Below are 20,170 nucleotides of genomic sequence, written 5' to 3' on the forward strand. Positions count from 1 at the left end.
TTTCCAACCTAATTTTCAAGACAATCGCTCGATAAATTAAGACGCGATTCACGATAATCTCGTTCAATAGATTCGCTCGGTACTTTGAAGATACCGGCGTGACATCTCGATTCTCGATTGATCATTGATGATTAGAAAATACGACGTTGAATAATTGGCCGACGTTTCACCGGATTCGTCGGCTAATCAGTCAGCCTTGTGATCCGACGATCGAATGGACAGTGAGCGTAATTAACCGCCCGGACAGATTGATCGCCAGACGTGTAACATTTGTTCCATTTCGCGTGCCGTAATGAAATTTTGAGAGGCGGAAATTCGCCAGTTTCTAACGCAACTGCGAACGAACATAATAATTACCGGTGTTTAATGATGTTCATGATGATTATGACGATTATTCACATTATCCCTGCATAAGGTCTTAAACCGTAATTGCGCGGTGCGAAATATCGCTATCTAGAGAATTGCAAGACCGGCTATTGAGCTGTTAATCAACGCCGGCTAATTGAGGCGATCATTCGAGAGTTTATTATAAGCGAATCACGTTTCCAGTTGAACGAAACGATACGATTAATCTCTCGGGGACGGTGCGAAAGATCCTCTTCATCCCTGAGCTCCGTGGTTTTATCATCTCGCTGTAATTTAACCTGATCTCTTTCAACTAAATCGCCTCAGGCATATTCTGTCGTTCCCAATTCCTCCGTTTAAGCTTCTGAACGCTTCTATCTTCATCCGAAGATTTCGTGACAATATCATCGTGATCAAATCGATATTTTCCGTTTTTTCTAAAAACAAAAACTCGCAATCGATTCGAAAGGTTGAAAAAAAAAAAAAAAAATACCATACGAAAGATCCAACAAGTCTGTAAAATGTTTGTAAAATCCAATCAATTTTTTTCAACAATTTTTCGATCATTTCGTCAGATAATTTGTAAAAATTTCAATCGATCAATTCGTTTCTTCAATTTTCATTACATCTCAATTTTTCCGCAAGATCTTCGTGAATATCTGAATCGAAATGGAATCCTGACTATCAACTCGAGTGAAAAGTGTTTAGTAGCTTCGGATGAAATTTGGTCCTTCGGTTTACGGCATCGAGTTTTCATACACCTAAGCAAAGCTCTTATTTACAGCTTTCTTTTCACGATTCGCGCACCTTTTCACGAGCTTTTCAATCGGCTCGGAGCTGTATCAGCACCGCAATCAGTTGCGCAACCCCGGATGGATATTCGTTGCACGTCTGCGAAACCGAACGGCTGGACTCGAGATAAGAGTAGATTTTTAGAAAAGTCTATAAAGCCGGTTTACGCGAGCCTCGCGTCATAACGAAACAGAAAATTTCACCACCGATTAAGACGTCGAGTGGTCGAATAAAGCGAACGAATGAAAATCGAGATGGTTGATGATAAAATGAACGAAACATCGAACAGACTAATTTGATTACAAATCTGGGATTGATCCTTGAGCATCGTTTCGCAATTTAACGTCTTTCGGTGATCTCGAAAGATGCGCCAGCTGCGTCGCAGAAATTTTCAGGCCGTAAAATAATCGCTCATTTGTATAATTACTCCCGTAGCGCATTCGCTAATTATCCAATCACCGAGTCGGTATGACGAAAACGGACGTGACTGAAACGGTTTTGCGTTTTATTACATCGCCGAGCGTAATTTCGAATATTTGTTCCCCGTCCGCGTCAGAATATATCACGCCATTGAAGATCGTGTTTATAAATAAAAAAAAAAAAAAAAAAAAAAAAAACGGACTCGTCATCGGTGTGAAAATTCGGATCCGCGAAAGAGAAACGTCGACAGCTGTCGATCATCCGATTCCTTCGTCGATTAACGTTTACCTTTACGCACGTTGAAGAGGATCTCTGCGCAGGTGAGAACAGAAATCGAGCTTATAGATCCGAGATCAAATGTCTCGATCCGGGCAGATGCCAAGGCTGATATAACGACTGCGTATAATATAATACTAGAATAACACGGAATGTAAAAAGAGCCGAGATACGTGCACCGGATAGACTGGATTGCTCATCGACCAGACCTTCTCACCTTCTTGATCACTCGCAGGGGCTGCAAATCCGCTTTGCGAAATACGGGGCGGGTTGAAATTTCGAATTTGAAACGTTCCAGAAGCGCCAAATCCCGAATTTTTTGCCGGCGAAGCTCAAAGTAAAGAAATCAAACTTTGACGAAACTTTAAAGTGTCGGATGGTCCGAAACCCGACGCTCAAAGTTCCGAAAGTGCAAAGTTCCGGATGGACGATATTTTTTTTCGGAATCTGGCATTTTGGAACTTTGAACCGCCGGGTTTCCGATCATTCGAAACTTTGTTATTTTATGAAAATTTGATTTCTTGACTTTAAGTTTCGCCACCAAATAATTCGGAATTTCAACCCCGCCTCGGTAAATCCTGAAATAGGTTTCTAAATCGGATCAATCCGGATGACTCTTGAGAGAGAGAAAAAAAAAAAAGATAAAAATCGAGAACAAGCAGAGAGGAAAAATGAATCCTGATGTCATTGTTGCGGCCCGAGGATCGCAGCTGCAGGCTGATTTCCATCTCTTCTTATTACCGCAGCCGGTCTGAGCGTGCAGTTTTAAGCGTTTATCGCCTGCGGCTGCGGTCCGCATCTCAAAGCGGATGCGCATTCGATTTGTCTATGTACGTAAGTGAGATATCTACACGTAAGCGGAATGGAGAGAGATTCGCACGTGCCAGTTGCATATACCTGCATAATCCATTTGCCCGTTTAATAGAACGATATTCAAGATCGCGAATAAATCGGCGGCGCGGGATTCGATTCGTAGTCAAGTGCGACGTTCTTGAACGATCGAGACGCGGTGATTCAGAAGCCGTTTGAGTGAATGCATTTTTCTCATGCGCCTGCCGGTCGAAACGACCGTGGAATTGATTGTGAATCTTCCGAGGATTTTTCACAGCAGCGGGACGTCTCAAGGCTCAGGGTGGAAATTGGATCAGCGCCGATTTGCCAAAAGTGAAACACACGCGCAACATCTACTAGATTTTCTGTCATTCCCGCGAGCCGTTGATACCGAGTTTCCAAAGTTCTCATGCGCCGAATGATACAATGTGCGTTTATACGGGCAGATAATTGAGCGCCGAGTTGTTCCCGACTTCTGTGTTACCACACACAATAAAATTGTATTGCAAATTACGAGCGTGAGACAAACGGTCGCAGTGTGTGCATCGGGAGAATGTGAAATGTATTTCACCTTGTTTCTTGTCATTTTCTTTTCGCCTGAATCGCGAACGATCGCGAGCAAAAATTCACTCAGCTATAAAAGCGCTACGAGATAAGTATAATTATATGCTTGTGTAAAGAAGATCGGAAGAATATCAGGGTGAATTATTATCCGTTGACTTGTTCAATTGTTTCGTTCCTTCAACAATTTTCATTCGCAATCTTTGATTACATATCATCTATATGTATATAATATTTATTGTTTGCAAGGTTCGATGCTCGGCGCTTCTTTCTCAGACTCGATCGAAGGAGAAAAATCGATGAATTATTCTCTTCGAGATTGATCTGATTTATTGTGATGGCCGTGACAAAGGCACGAGGTTGGTAGGTCGGTATGATATTATCGTTGCGACATAATTATGAGAACCATGTTTATCCGACGTGGCTGTACACGTAATATTGTGAATCCACGATCCATAAAGAGAGTGGGAATCATCCGCGGAGAGGGGAAAAAAATTTAAACCGAAACCAGACGTTCGGAATTTCGAGAGATCGGTATTATGATACGTCGCTAACTATTTAATGATCATCAGGATCGGCAATCTATGATTCATGGAACACTTTAGTATGCCTATATTGGAAAATCGGTTTACTAACGTGAAAAAATTGTTGTCGAAAAATTTGAGATCGGTACCTAGGCAAATTTACAAATCAATGCAGTATTGGATCGTAAAAAATATTTTCTCCGTTAACCTTTTGTGCGAATATTAAAAAAGAGATCGATATCGTCGTTAATAAAATCGTTAACTTGATTAACGTTTACGTTCGGTTTGTAAATTGAAGAGGGAAAATTTTTTACGGTTTATCGACGGCTTACGACTTGCCTGAACAATTTAAGCACCTCTTCGCCGATCGTTTAACTTTCCCTTCACCGTAAAGAAATCATCCCTTCAAATCTTTTCAAGACTTTTAAGGATCGGAAAAAACGAACCTCCTTTATCACCGGATTATTTCACAAATCACCGTTTCTCGCCTGCAATAGTCTGAAAATCGTTGAGTCGGAAGCTGTTTTCAAATTCTTCGTCATCCGCACGAAATTTTTCTCGACTTAGAATTTCGAAAAATTCATCTTTTCACCCGTTTCAACCACCTAGCGATAAACTGATCGCTGTATTTCGTTCACTCAATCACCGACTACGTATAATAGCTGGTGTTGCTCGAACGAGGTAGGCGAACGATGCGGATCAAAGGATCAAAGGGGGCACATTGATTGCCTCGTCCTCCTGGCATTATGGGCGTCCTGCTCAACCCGAAGGAAATGGATTTACGCAACCGCCGATAAATCGCTACAAAGCTGATCGATTTTCCTTACCTGCTTCACCGTCACCGAAACTGATCTCCCCTATTCTAATCACTGTATTGGAAAATCGTTGGTAAAATAAAAAATCTTTTTTTCTTCAAAATTGTATCCATTTTTTTTTTTTTTTTTTTTTTTTCTCAAGCGAAATCGAACGATGGAATCGGAAGCTTCCAACCAGGTTATCACAGCAACGTTGGAAAGAAAGCTAAGTGGGCACTCCGAGTGTCGATTTGTAACTGTCGTTTTGGTAAAAGCAAAATTTTCGATAAGAAATTGGTGCGATGAGTTTGTGCACTCATCGTTAGAACTTGTTTTTTGTGGACGTTATACGCGAAGTGTATACGTGAAAGAACTGAGAACTCGTCAGTGTCGCAATTCTACGCGGGTTTATATCGCAAGACCCAATGGCTAGGATACGATGAGAAATAGCGGAGGAGAACATCGTAAATCGACGAATATAGTACATATATATATACGTATATATATATGGTGGGTTTCTTTTACACCTTGTTTATACGTGTCTACCGATGAAATTTTAAAGACCGCCCACTTTCGCGTTTGCCACGTACGAATTATTACTTTTTAGGTCAAGAATCCGCCGCTTTGACTTTAACGCGTTTCTTCTTGCACCGAGGATTTGATTCCGTTGCACGGATTCTTATCGGATGTTCGTAGAATCGTTGCCCGTGAGATGATTGATGATCCGCACGTAGGTGTAACGATCTCGTCTTCCGTTCTCGGTGGGTATCGATTTTCTTTTTGGGGGTGAAATCGGTACGTGAATTCATTTCTAACAATGGGAATAATGCGAGCTCTAAAATTCGCTCAATCAATTACCGATGCAATGTTTTGTAATTAAGGAAATAGCTGTCACGATGTATTCTATTCGAAATAAAATCGTCAGGATAGAAGATCCGAGCTGATCAGCGAAGCTTGAGACAATCGCTGGAGAGAAGTCGATTTCAAATTTGTGTAAACAAAATTTCCCGAAGTATGCGTAAAGAACTATATCCTGGCCAGACAGTAAAAAATTTAAGACACTTAAAAGCAACACAGTAAACTATTTATTATATTCGATCTTCCTATAATATACAATTTACATTTTAACTATCACCGTCCGAAGTTGCATCTTTTATTCTTCTTCATTCTGTTTTAAATCTTGTTGTTAATTCGATTCTATTCTCATCTTATACACTTTGTGCTTTATATTCGTGTTCAATGCTAAACTATCAAGCCAAGTTCGTTGGCTTTCGACGAGTAGCGAGAATTCATTTTAAGTTCTATAATAAACTTTATTACACGACTCGTTAATCGTCGGATAAATAAATGAATAATCTGTTTTTCTTGACACTATCTTGTGCAATTTTCTTATTCGTCATTTCTATTCCATGTTCAATCGTTATAAAAACGTTACATAATTTTTCCACTTTCTTTTCCCTCATTGATGTTCTAAAATTAAGGAATTTTATCCAACGTTCGTTTACAATTTTTTTACCACTTTTGGGGACTCAAATTAAAGCAACTAAAAACTCATCTGCAAGTTAAATTGAACATTCGGTAAAAGTGGAACGAAATTTGGACGAAGATAAAGAAAAATAAAAAAAAAAAATAAAAAATAACAAATAAATGGTGATTCCTTAATTTCCGCTCACGTAACAGCGAGTTTTTTTGATTTCATTTTAACTTCCCGTACTCGTGTTCCGCTTATTTCCTGCGGCAATTGAACGCGCCGTGTCGCGAGGATTCTAAGGAACGATCGGCGTGGGTGTCGGAGAGAGACGATGCCGTGCGTATCGCGTGCTTTTGATTTCTAAAGGCAAAAAACCACGCGCGATTCCAAAGGAGCACTGATTCATAACCAGGGATTAGCCGGAGGCCTCGCCTTTTTACAGTTTGTAATTTCCTTCCACTCGCGTTACGCTTCTTCTTTTAAAATTATAGTTCCGCTGCAGTTCTGCCGCATTTCTAACCATCTTTCAACGGCAAAATTTCATTTCTTGTTTTAACCAAGAAATTCTAGTGAAATAGGTGTAATCGTTACGATAATTGTTTGAATATAGTTTTGAAATTACAAGAAAAGAAGATAGAACTAACTGTGATTATAGTTCAATTATACTTTTCGATACTGCATTTTCTGGTTATTCCAACATGAAATCTGATTCTTTGGTTTGCTACAATTTTCCAACTAATCAAGGCATCAATGTCAAACTATTTATCCACCAACATCCAATTATCACACTAATTGGAAGAAAATACAGTACGAGTGGTTATAATCAAAAATAATGATGACAAAATATGCTGGATTTAATGTTCACAGCTACAAAACTTGATTCAATTTTTTACCCAGAATTTGTTGTATTTATTTGTTGGGTAGGTATGTACACAAGTGAAAAATGAAACTAATCAAGTAATGTAGAGTAACCACAACTGCAGATTTCTCTCGCTGCACGTTTGAACGCCTATAGCGAGGAAGAGACGCGAGAATTGCGACTCGATGAAAATCTTATCGGCCGACGGCTATCGGTGCACTTATCTATTCACGCGCATGTTCACGATCATGCAGTTATACGCTGGAAGATTATGCACTCGGTTGCCGTAGGAAATTATTGTATTATTACGATGTCAAAGTACGCGTTGGGTCGCAGGTGATTCGTACGTGATTCGCGAAAGTGCAAGAATTATTTTTTGTTTTTCTCCAAGAGACGGAATCGCTGATTGTTGATATCAAGCTGTTGAATTAATTCACAAAAATTAGATATTAGAATAATATCATTCGATAGTTGCTCATCATTCTGCAAGAACTCGTTCATTTTTATCCTTCGATTTTTTCACCAATTATTACTATATATGTGAAACGAATGATCAGACGCTCTTTTATCGTAGGAATTGACATCGCAATTTTTTTTTCCCCTTCTTCCTTCAAATTCGTTCAAAATTTATACCGAGTCATCTTCTAAATCAGTATATATATATAATAAAAAAAAAAAATTGCGATGTCAATTCCTACGATAAAAGAACGTCTGATCATTCGTTTCAGGGATTGACCGAGGAATTTTATTATAGAGGCAATTAATAGCTGCATCGTTGATATCAGTGATCTGGCATTATCAGAGAGATAAGATAAACTATTAATCGAGAAGCCCCTGGCATAAATTTATAATCAATTTTGTGGCTATCTCAACAACCGCGTTCTACATTTCTTGAATAGACAAAGCACTCGGTGTTCTCGAATATTTACAATAAAATATTATTACATCTTTGTGTTTTAACGGTGTAAAAGCAGTCGTCCTGAGCAAAGAAGGTGAGCGTTACTCAATTACATAATATATAGATAATCGTACAGAGATTCGCGTCATCTCTTACATGTCGCGATGAATCTGCGCCGTAAATCAATTAATACGCACGCTCGGTGAAGCATCTGTGAGAAAATCATCTCCAGGAATTCGCAGATCGCGCAATTTCTCGATCGTGAAATCAGAATCCATCTTACTCGCGAAATTTGTGAAGCTTTTAAGGAAAAAAATAAAAATTCTCATACATCGTATCTTTGTTTCTAGTTTTTACATTTCGGAATGGAGCATCACGAAGGAATCCGGGTGGCGACTTCAAGCGCAGAAATGATGTGCACCGAGCGTAGAAACGCGACTTCGTTATGCTGGGACAAATTTCGATACCGAACTCTTCTCACTCTGATAGCATTGTTCGTTGTCTGGGTGGCGGTTTTCTTCTCGGTCGGATCGTCGGTCGACGAAACGGAGGATCACACCGGACATTGATAAAAATATTATCCACCCTCTCTCGATTCATCGCCGAAGCTGCAATTTATAGTCACAAGATGTAAACCGTAGTGAAATAAATGAAATGTAATTCCCGATGAGAGTTGATTTTCATTTCCCAAGAGGCAAAGGAGCCTGGGACATCCTTTTATCCTCGGATCGCCAGGACGACCCGCGTCTGGAGTGACAGGAGTCATCGCAGGCTGGAAGGTTGGAGCATAGAAAAGCGGTGATATAATTGCGAAACGCTCGGCTCGCGGGTTCGCGATCTGTAAGTTTGTAGCTCCGGTAATTGGACGCAACTGCAACCGTTCGTTTCTTTATACGACCGAGTGAAGATGAGCCAAGAGCGTGAGAGGCGGTTTCCTACTCGTCATATTTTCTGACGCGAGAATCTCCGGCTGCAATCCGTATCTGTGCATGCAACGGATGAATATTAATACACCGACGCTTGTGAAGAAGGATAAGAATAAGAATAAGAATAAGAATAAGAATAAGAATATGATAAAGCCGAAGGGGAAGAAGACGAGTCGAACCGAGAAGCCCGCGGGCATTTGGTTCGACTCTTTCAAAGCATCATCTCCAACGATTGCATTACATATCGCCGAAGAACCTTGGAGGATGATCTATGCTCACAGATATCGCCTTTTGTTGATTGCCCTCTCTTACTTCCAGTTTCTTAAACACTCCGAAGGACATTTTCAGAGGAAGATGACGGGGGAGGAGGGAGAAAAAAAATCGTTCGCAACTCTGTTAATTGAAAATTGATGCAAATCACAGAATAACGATGTCTCTGTAGAAATTCTCACTGGAAAGTTCTGCTAATTATCCTTTGCTCAATGATCCGCGTGATCCTTGTTAAAAAAAAATAAAACAATCAAATACAAGCAGAGATTTTTCGCACATATTATTCGTTGAGAAGGGGTCTTTATATAACATTTTTCAATGCGGTCGACGATCGATAGCAAATACGAAATAATCTACGCAATCTGTATTAATAATATCGTTTATATTACGGAGGATGAATCATCGATCGACAAATTATGCACATCATCCGTGTCTATTTTACACGCTTACAGCGTACGAAGTTACTTCGATCTTTTACGTTTTCATAATTGATAATTATACCTGTCTGTTATATTTTATGGCTAACGCACAATCGTTATTTTATAATATATACCTGATTGGTGCTGAGCGGTACGGAAGAAAATTATTAAATGAATGAGTTTTCAACAATTTTGCATCAACAATTTTTTATCATTCGCGCGTATTATGCCTGACTAATATTATTACGTATGTTCGTTCGTTGGAAAGGTTAATAATCACTGGTAAAGTACTCGTAACACGCGATAATTAATACATCGGGTACAATGGTTCTCACAATATAAAACTCAGCGGCAATATACAAAGTTTGAAGAAAATAATTGTTACACCGATGAGTTTTTCAATTTATTTACTCGTTCATTTATTTTTGATCAATTCGATATATGGACAGATGTATTCTGTCAATTCTTTTTGTTCGTTGAAATTCACATCTGCGATATTACGACTATCAAACATACATAACAACGCTATATTTTTACGTTTTTAATTTTAGCGAGAGAAAGTTGGTACGGCTGTCTTTTATACACGCGAAGATGCATTAGCTGCGCGGTATCACTGTTACGCGATTGAAAAAAATCACAAAGTACCCAGACGTTTGAAGATCTTCGTTATAAGTATATTCTATTGGCCGAATGTTGGGAGATCCAGTATAAGCTGACACAATCTCCAATTACAATCGAGGATTCTGTCGGTGATGAGAAATGGAATGAGAGACATCGAGAAGGCTAAAGAAACTGGAGAGACCGCGGAATCCATCTCCCGACGTCCAAATGGATTGCATAATTTCTATCACAACAGCCGTGTGGCGCTAATCTCGAGCACAAGGAAATGCTTTCACCCACATACCGCGCCGCTCAGACAATTAACGACAAAAGCGTTTGAAAAATCGGCATCAGAAGACACGGCCGGGTGGGGGAATAACAGATGCGGAGATGCGAAGATGTAATCGGCCTGAGAACCGACAAAGAACCTCCGGAGAGTATAAGAATCATACACGAGCACCAAAGGTGATCCCGGCGATGATGGAACTGCCCGTTTCTTTTATAATTGAATAAGAATCGAGCCCGGACTAAGACGAGCGAAGAACAATGGATTTGATTGACACGACGAACGCCGAGATTTGATATCCGTTCAATTGAAACGAAGATCACAATGACGATGATTTCATTCGTTAGAAATCGGTATAAGATTATTGTATAAAAATTGAAACGTGTATAATCGTTACGGTAACGAATTCGAAATTGTTGGAATTGCGAGAAGATTATGTACAAATGACCAATACTATACATTTTCTTGTTACTGCAACGATGAATCCGTTTGTTTGAAATATCACGAGTGACTGTAATCAAAAAGAATCGTATCAGAAACTACTTTTTTGGTTACGGTTACAAGATACGTTTTTATTTTTTGCGTATTCACTTGTTGAAATCGCAAATCACTTTGGATAGCGGTCACTTTAAAATCGCTTGAAATCAGTTAATATGACTTGAAATTGTTTGAAATCACACGAAATCGCATGAAATCGCGTGAAATTACATGAAATAGTTTAAAATTCTTTGAGAAAGTTCGAAATTGATTGAAATCGTATGAATTTGTATGAAATCGCATGAAATCGTATGAGATCCTTTGAAATCACATGAAATAGTTTGAAATTGTTTGAAATTGAACGAAATCGTACGAGGTCCGTTGAAATGACATGAAATCGCAAATCAGTTTGAAAAGCAGTCACTTTAAAAAGGCCTGATATCGTTGAAATCATTGCAATCGCTTGTCCCCCGATCTACGAGTGAACACCCTCTCGGTTTTCCCGTTAGGGTAAAAAATGGAAACAGAGATGACGACTGAAAATTTTGAAAAAAGTAGCGTCCATCCGCGGCGCGGGCAGCGCACTTCCACCTTGGCACATTTTCGCGTACTTTCCCAGCCGAGTGTGATAATCGCCTATTATGCGTCTGCACTCGGGTCTGAAGTCTCGGTATCGCGGCGCTATCGCCGGTTTCGAGTTCCTCAAGTTCACCTGGCTAACATATAAGCGCGTCTTTCGCCGCTCGACTTTCGACTGGTTTTATAATGCATACATGGCTGCTCGCTTCCCTGTTTACGGGACTTCGATTCCAAAATTTCAAATCTAATGGATCTCGCCTTGGCCCACTGCTACCTGGACAAACACGGAGAACAATAAAGATCGTGGCGCAAACTCGCAGCCTTTACGCCGTTGCAGGTTTCTCCTATCGTGTAAGCTTATTGTAAACCGTACCAAATCCACACCGCATTGGAAAATCACCGGTATTGTTAGTCGGTTTCTGCTCTAACGAGACCCGCGTCGATTTGCCAGTAATAAAACCCTGCACGATCGATCGACGATCGCGAAAACAATTTTATACATCGCGTGACTGAATTACCTGATCATTGAACTTGAATAGTTGAATTGATCGGAGTCGATGAAACGCGGCGATTTTCTCACGTTCAATTAATCCACCAGTTTCTCGCGGTTTTCTACATCAACGCGAAACAAAAATATGTTTTTCCCCTTAATTGTAGGCGGCGAAGATGCCCGAGTGATTCCGTGAGGTTGGGTCGAGTGCATATTAAACGTACCTTACACGATACGCGTATAAATTAGATGGAAATCTTTCGATCTAATCAGCGTAAACATATCGCACAAACTTGGTAAAAATATCCGCCATCCGTGATACTCGCATAGTCTGCAGCAATAACGCCTTGTACCGTAATTTACTGCAAGGGAATTTGTATAGAAAATGATTATGATTAAGCCTGCGGTTTGGAGTAAACAAGATTTGTCGCGTGTATGTAATAATTCACGCGGCGTTGAACAACGAATTATTATACTTTTTGAGGTCGGAATTCAACCTTCTCCTTCGCGCCGTTGTCACTGTCATATCGAAGCCGTCCGACCCGTGAATTAACAATTAAAACACCTGCGACGCGAGACGAATTAGTACCGAGTTACTCAAGCTTGTTACTTTTTTGCTCGAAAAGTCGGACACCCAAGTAATTTTTTTGAATTCGCGGGCGGGGAAGACGAGAGGGGGAGGGGGAGGGGGAGGGGGGGAAATTCTGTCGCTTGACAGCCAGACGTTGAAGATTGTATACCGTGCAAATTGACCCTGTCAAAATCATTTACTTCAGCACAGTGAGATATAATTGACTTTCTAGAAACCGCACCGAGTGAAAAATGAATAATATGCGTCACCCGTTTAGCAAAATGTTGGCAAAATTGTTTCAGAATTAGCAGACTTTGAGTCGTCGTCATCGTGATCAATAATAAGTGTACCGCACGTAGACGAAAGAAGAGATGGGTAAAAAGGAAATGTTTCTTGTAAAAAGAATCGGGCTTGCGAAACGAGTGGGCGTTCGTTCGGCGATTATTTCAACGGTTAGACGGAATGCAAATGGATTCATTGAACAGACGCCCGAGGATAACTCGCTCGTGAAAGAAGGTTCGCCATAGTTTCAGGCTTTATGCTGTTAACCGGAGTTACGGACGGGCTGGCCAAAGGATTTCTAGCTGCACCGATCCCCTCCTCTAGCATCTCAGTCCCGGCTGCTTTCGGTTTCGGATGAGCCAAGGCCGTCGCATTGTTTCAGAGCCATCATACGCGTTGATCATTAACGCTCATTTCCATAACACTCTTCCCCTGAGAAGATCATCGGCGTGTCTATCCTAGCCGCAGACTCCGCTTCGAGATCCTTGAATCGCTTACACGCACCGAATCGAGACGAAATTATAACCGGAAACGGAAGCGAATCAGGGATGAAAACAAAAGAAAAGCACAGCTTGTTAACCACCAGCGGTAATTAATCGCGCTTGGTGGTTATCGTGCCTGAGCAGTCTTGTAGTCCAAGTATCTGAAACTTTGGAAACGTTAAGCGGCGTGTTGCAGAATGCTGAAGATAACCGGGTATTTGCATATTTACGAGTAGAACCCGAGAAAGGGATAGCTGCAGCAGTTTGAATCGTTAACTACTCTCTGTCCCGGAAGAGCAACGCGATTTTATACAGCGGTAACTCCAGGGAAGCGGGAACAAGTATTGACAGTAAATTTCATTCCAATTATAAATTCAAATAAACCACCTAAGAAAATTCTCGTCCAGCAGTGTCGTTAAAACGTTGTTGTTTTTTCTTTTTTTATTTTTCTTTCTTTTTAATTATTTTTCATTCCTCTCCCCTTCAATTCTTCTAATCTTATCCCGCTCCCACGCGTATAACGTAATCTCAACTTATCTCGCACGAAGAGAAATTCGTTTTCATATCACCTCTGAACCCCCGAGCCTGATCAGCTTTGATCATCGTTTCCGGGAAATCGGATTAGCATTTTCACCCACATTCTAAAAACTCTCAGCCACGCATATAAATACAATTAATTAGCAGCCGTGCATCAACCGGCCACAGAAAACAAAAAATAAATATATAAATAAGAAACGTTCGTGAGAATTAATGACGAGTTTGGTAATTCTGGGTTAAATTTCGATCCATATTTCATCATGAAAAAAAAAAAGAAGAAAGAAACGTTGATACTCTCACGAGTAGATCTCGTTCCCCGGTTTCGTTTAGACCGTCAAACAACGGTGCTAATTACCCGCGCCCGTCGAAATTCACCTCTCGAGTAACATTCGTTCCTTGATTCGGCAATGCGTTGCCATAAAAAGGTGTAAAATTGAAATCTCCTATCAGAACATGGCGATGCGAAGAAGAATAATCGAAGAAGGATCGATCGCGTGCGGTTAGATCCGATGCACGGATGAGCAATGACGGTCGATGCGAAACGAGCGAAACTCAGAGACAGACGCGGACTTTGAAGCAGGGGGGAAATATCGCCGACTGGGGGCAGCAAGCTGGCACCGTGAAGATGTTACTCTACTTGCGGTGTTTCACTTTCACTAACCCCGGCCCTCCCACGAGCCGATCTCCCGGGTGTCCCGGAGATGGGACTGAGGCCCCCACCAGACTGGCCCGCGAGGCTTCTTCCCCTCGCTCCCCGGGGCGGGTCAGTGGCGTCGTGAGGTCGAACCGTGCTTTGGATGGCTTCGGATGTTGGCTATGGCGACGAGGGGCGGAGGGGGGCGCACGGCGGTAGACAGAGCCGAAGAAAAGTCACCAGGAATCAAGTCACCCTGATGATCATCGCGCGGGTTCGCGCCTAACGCCGCTGCATTTGATATACTCGGTGGATGGTGGGGGGCCTCCTCGATCCCCGGACACTCTGGGTTCAATCGTCGGGGTGAGATCTACGGAGGTATATATGTACCCCGAATACTCCTCCGTAGTCAGTCACCTTCTGACTTACCTTTGATCGACTCTTCTCGAGAGGATCAGTCAGGTGAGTTTCTTCTACTTCTTCTCTGGTTTTTTTTTTTTTTTTTTTTTCTTGATATTGTGAATCGCTTATGGCTCGCACGCAGCCACGAGTTTCGCGGTTTGTTTTTGTGATAAATTCACCTCGAGGTATCGAACTTTGATCCAGTTATTGAATTTTCAAAGTGGCTACGTCGTTCAGAGTTTCGTTTTTTCTCAGCATCCTACTTCAACCCAGTTCTTAATTTCAGAATTACACCTTAAGGGAGGCAGCACCAACAATCATGAAGTCGTGGTCGCTGTGGATAGGTGAGCCTGAAATTTGTGACACTTTCACTACTCTGACACTTTTGTTTTTTAATCAAAATATCGAACGTTGCAAAAAACTCGATCGTAAACAATTTTTCGCTGCTATAATTACACCAGTTTTCTCGATTTCGAAAATAATATTTCGCATAAATCGAATCGTCATTTCTCTTCGTAGAAGAGAAAATATCTAGAAATTCGAATCGAGGGCGAAAGATTGACCCTCTTGTGCGTTATGGCATCATTGTGTAGGCAACATGACGGACGATGTGAGATGGGGTAGACAGTCGGTATTAAAGACGGTCGCACGAAAGAAATGAATTGAAAAATCTGTGACATAACTTCCCGCTAATTAATCAGGGGCATTGTTCTCGCTCGCTGGATTCACACAAGGTATTAAGCATATATATGTGTGTGTGTGTGTGTTCGTACATGGACGATAGTTCATGTACTTATGCATAGGAGTGGAGGCGAGAGCTGTGTGTTTCACATCTGAGAGATAAACAGACCAGATCTGGTCGCGCGTGTGTTGTTTGCGTGACCATCAGTGTTAATCACACGCAGCATGGGCGAAGTAAATGAAGGAACACGTATCCTCAGCGGGGATTATATAGTGTCATGCAGCGAAACGCAGAGCCGCGGGCTGCTGGTCTGACAATGAGATCGCTTATCTAAGTTTCGTAATAGAACTTACCCGCGATGAGCATTAACTTGGCAGCAACCAACCAACGAACCAACCAAGCAAACAACCGAGTATAAGGATGTAATTGTAACATTTCCTCTGTTTCAGCCTTGCTGGCTATCGCCCGTACATCTTTGGTAAGTTTGTGTACCCACATGCGCGTGTAAAGGAGCTTGGCGATATTGCAACATATTTAAATTACATACCCGCGCCGCTTTGACCTCCAGACCTGCGTTCACAGCTGCCTCTGCAAACGGCACATCAATCTCATTGTCTTTTCATCCTTTCAGGCAGAAGAAGGTTATAGCTATCCGCGTCCTGTCAATCCCCTGATACCCAGTACGCCTGGAAGTCCTTCAAAGCCCGCAAGCCCAGGTGGCTTTCCGTCCACTCCATCCACCGGAAAACCGGAAGGTCCAACCAGTGGCCAAAATCCCCAAGGAGGATATCCTAGCTCAGGATTCCCCGGTCAGCTTGAGCCCCAAGGACCCACTGGCTACCCATCCGATGGTCAAGGATACCCTAGTGGGCGCCCGGGTGGACAGGGATCCTCGCCAGGCTACCCCAGTGGTCGTCCTGGTGGTCAAAGACCAAATGGCGGACAAGGACCAAGTGGAAACTACCCCAGCGGTGGACAAGGACCGTCTCCAGGATATCCTAGTGGGCGTCCTGGTGGCCAAGGGCCCAGCGGTGGACAGGGAACAAGCGGAAACTATCCTACCGGTGGACAAGGTCCATCACCAGGATATCCCAGTGGTCGTCCAGGCAGTCAGGGACCCATCGGTGGACAAGGACCATCAACGGAATATCCTAGTGGACTTCCTGATGGCCAGGGACCCAGCGGTGGACAGGGACCGTCGACTGGATATCCCAGTGGACGTCCCGGTAGCCAAGGACCATCAACTGGATATCCCAGTGGACGTCCCGGTAGCCAAGGACCATCGACTGGATATCCCAGTGGCCGTCCCGGTGGCCCAGGACCAAATGCTCCAAATGGTGGACAGAAACCAAGTGTGAATTATCCAATTGGTGGACAAGGACCGTCGTCTGGTTACCCTAGTGGACGTCCTGGTGGCCAGGGATCTAACGGGGGTCAAGGGCCGAGTGGAAATTACCCAAGTGGAGAGCAAGCACCTTCATCTGGATACCCCAGCGGACGTCCTAATAGCCAGAGACCTAATGGAAGTCAAGGAACATCATCTGGATACCCTAGTGGACGCCCTGGTAGCCAAGGGCCCAATGGGGGTCAAGGGCCGAGTGGAAACTACCCAAGCGGAGGACAAGGACCGTCATCTGGATATCCGAGCGGACGTCCTGGTGGCCAGGGACCGAATGTTGGACAAAGGCCAAGTGGAAATTATCCAAGTAGTGGACAAGGACCGAGTGGAAACTACCCAAGTGGTGGACAAGGGCCAAGTGGAAATTACCCAAGTGGTGGCCAAGGACCAAGTGGAAACTATCCTAGCGGACGTCCAGGTGGTCAAAGACCTAGTGGTGGACAAGGACCTCAAGGATCGGGAGAGTATCCTAACGGAGGTCAGGGTCCCCAAGGACCCAGTGGCGGATTCCCAAGCGGTGGACAAGGACCAACTGGCGGATTCCCAAGCGGAGGACAAGGACCAAGTGGTGGATTCCCCAGCGGTGGACAAGGACCAAGTGGCGGATTCCCAAGCGGTGGACAAGGACCAACTGGCGGATTCCCGAGCGGAGGACAAGGACCAAGTGGTGGATTCCCCAGCGGTGGACAAGGACCAAGTGGCGGATTCCCAAGCGGTGGACAAGGACCAAGTGGTGGATTCCCAAGCGGTGGACAAGGACCAAGTGGTGGATTCCCGAGTGGTGGAAAAGGACCAAACGGCGGATTCCCCATCGGTGGACAGGGACCAAGCGGTGGATTCCCAAGTGGTGGACAGGGGCCTGATGGTGGATTCCCAGGTGGGCAGTCGGTCCAATATGACGAAGGCAGCCAGGATGACGGTGATTACTCCGCGATTCCGGGTGAACCTGGTCGCGATTATCCCATCTACGCTGACATCCCCCAAACTGGATTCAGCTGTGACTCTCAGCAATTCCCGGGCTACTACGCGGACGTCGAAGCGCAGTGTCAGGTGTTCCACATTTGCTCCAACAACCAAACCTACGACTTCCTCTGCCCGAACGGAACGATCTTCCATCAGCAATACTTCGTGTGCGTGTGGTGGAACCAGTTTGACTGCAACTCTGCGCCTAGTCTGTTCTACCTGAATCAAAACATTTACGATTACTCCATCACGGGCTCCCCTGGCCCGCAAGGACCGGTCGGAGGTTATCCGCAGCCTGGAAACCAACAGGGCCCATCCGGTCCCTCATTCTCATCAAACCAAGGTCCTCAGGGTGGAAGTGGAAGCCCTGGCGCAGTATTCCCAGATAACAATGGACCACAGGGTCCCTCAGGACCATTCGGACCATCAAGACCATCTGGACCATTGGGACCATCAGGACCATCAGGGCCACTGGGACCGTCCGGATCATCAGGACCCCAAGGACAGGGACAAGGCTATCCCCAAGGACCCCAGGGTGGAAATGGCCCAAGCGGATATCCTGGAAACAAACCTCAGGGACCCCAAGGTCCTCAGGGAAATTATCCATCCCAGAGCTTCCCGGCAGGTAACAAACCCTCAGGTCAAGGATACCCGCAAGGAACGCAAGGATTCCCCGGCAGCAGCAAACCTCAGGGACCATCAGGACCATCGGGACAGTCTGGATATCCTCAGGGACCTCAGGGTGGAAGCGGTCCAGGAGGTTACCCCACCTCAGGTTTCCCTGGAGGTAACAAGCCTCAGCGACCATCAGGACCCTCCGGACCATCGGGACAATCCGGATACCCTCAGGGACCACAGGGTGGAAATACTCCCAGTGGATACCCACAATCAGGCTTCCCTGGTGACAACAAGCCTCAGGGACCATCGGGACCATCGGGACCATCAGGTCAAGGAACGCAAGGGTTCCCTGGCAGCAGCAGACCTCAGGGACCATCGGGACCATCGGGACAATCTGGATATCCTCAAACACCTCAAGGCGGAAGTAGTCCAGGCGGATATCCAGGATCAGGTTTTCCTGGAAGCAGCAAACCCCAGGGACAATCAGGACAAGGTTATCCTCAGAATACGCAGGGAGGTTTTCCAAGCAACAGGCCTCAGGGACCATCGGGACCTTCTGGAACGGCAGGCCAAGGAGGTTCGGATGGATATCCGAGTGGTCGACCTTCCGGACCAGCATTCCCAACAAACCCGTTGGGCTTCCCGGGCGGCAAAGTTCCTCAATCGGACAACCCGTTCCCCTCCGAGGGACCTTCGGAACCAGACCGTGGATACCTACCACCGCGAGCTGGATAGGTGAGGTAGCGTGAACCGTTGAATTAAATTTAGCCAAGACCCCACAGCAGCCCCAAGAACCATTGGTGCTGAACCTTAAGTGTAAATACGAGCCTAATTCTTTTTTAATACATAGAAAACGCGGTAAGTTATGACAAAAACGGCCCAGCTGTATACCTGAACGCGTTTTATCCGTTAAGTAAATGTAATTGTGTAACTTATTTGTAACTGCCTTTCAATATTATATTGTCACAAAGACGTGCAGAGTCTCTGGGCCTTTTGTCGAGAAACCACTGTGTTCGGTAATGTTATCTGCAATTTTTTTCACTGCTGGCAGAAGAATACTATTTAAGATGCTTTGCTGACGTATGTCAACTTCGAGTATCACCGCGACATGTGAATTATTTATTTCGAATTGAACAAGAATTCCGCCCAATTTCCAGCTCACGGTCTTTGCTGTTCTTCGATATTCTATCGACTCATCTTTTTTAGCAGTTAGATAGCCGGCGTGTGACGATGTTGGTACTCCCATGCACAAAGTCACACCGAAATTTCAATGAAACGTATCCTCGAAGTTTCACCAATCGCGTAACTCGCGGTGAGACTGCGAACATACGAAATCACACCCGGATATCTTGTTTATTTTTGTTACTTTCTTTCTTCCTCTCTGCATGACGTCTGATTCTCGCGTTATGTGTTATACCTCTGAAGGGATTGATACAACCGAAGTTGAGCAACGCATGACATAATTGTAATTATATATATATATTATATATATATATATATTAGTATTATATATATATATATATATACATATATATACACACATATATATATTTTTGTAACAATGGTCTTGATACTCCGACGGTGAGATGCCATTATATGTATATTTAATATTATGTGAAATAAAGGAAACACCTTTGCAACCATTATCTTATTGTATTACACGGTTACTTAATTCACCCTGCCCGCTCGAAGACGTGCGTGGAAGCAGCCGTAACCCATTACTGCACGTCCTCACTTCATATATACCTTTCCCTCTTATTACTGTAATTAGCAGAACTCCGC

General features: G+C 43.6%; 1 protein-coding gene and 1 long non-coding RNA gene across 10 annotated transcripts in view; both read left to right on the forward strand.

The window, feature by feature from the left end:
• The first annotated feature begins 7,112 nt into the window (after positions 1–7,112).
• Positions 7,113–20,170, forward strand: part of LOC124222705 (uncharacterized) — a 130,528-nt gene continuing 117,470 nt past the window's right edge. Inside the window, exons 1-3 of one of the 9 annotated variants that reach the window (XR_006884100.2) lie at positions 7,113–7,191; positions 7,628–7,865; positions 8,122–8,438. This is a non-coding gene — a long non-coding RNA (uncharacterized lncRNA). Of the gene's footprint in view, positions 7,236–7,266; positions 7,282–7,601; positions 7,866–8,121; positions 8,439–20,170 lie in introns of those variants that run through there. The other 8 variants (XR_011177678.1, XR_006884095.1, XR_006884096.1 and 5 more) reach the window with 8 other exon arrangements.
• On the forward strand, positions 14,672–20,028 carry LOC124222702 (collagen alpha-1(I) chain-like). Its single transcript, XM_046633936.2, has 4 exons — positions 14,672–14,786; positions 15,013–15,070; positions 15,858–15,886; positions 16,040–20,028. The coding sequence occupies exons 2-4, from the start codon at positions 15,046–15,048 to the stop codon at positions 19,121–19,123; spliced, it is 3,138 nt and encodes a 1,045-aa protein (XP_046489892.1). The 5' UTR covers positions 14,672–14,786; positions 15,013–15,045; the 3' UTR covers positions 19,124–20,028.

This window comes from Neodiprion pinetum, chromosome 7 (genome assembly GCF_021155775.2).
Source record: "Neodiprion pinetum isolate iyNeoPine1 chromosome 7, iyNeoPine1.2, whole genome shotgun sequence".
NCBI classification, from domain to species: domain Eukaryota; kingdom Metazoa; phylum Arthropoda; class Insecta; order Hymenoptera; family Diprionidae; genus Neodiprion; species Neodiprion pinetum.

Coding starts and splice junctions, on each gene's coding strand:
- LOC124222702 (XM_046633936.2), top strand. CDS start 15,046: ATGAAGTCGTGGTCGCTGTGGATAG. Junction 15,071..15,857: donor GTCGTGGTCGCTGTGGATAG/GTGAGCCTGAAA, acceptor CCTCTGTTTCAG/CCTTGCTGGCTATCGCCCGT. Junction 15,887..16,039: donor CTATCGCCCGTACATCTTTG/GTAAGTTTGTGT, acceptor TCATCCTTTCAG/GCAGAAGAAGGTTATAGCTA.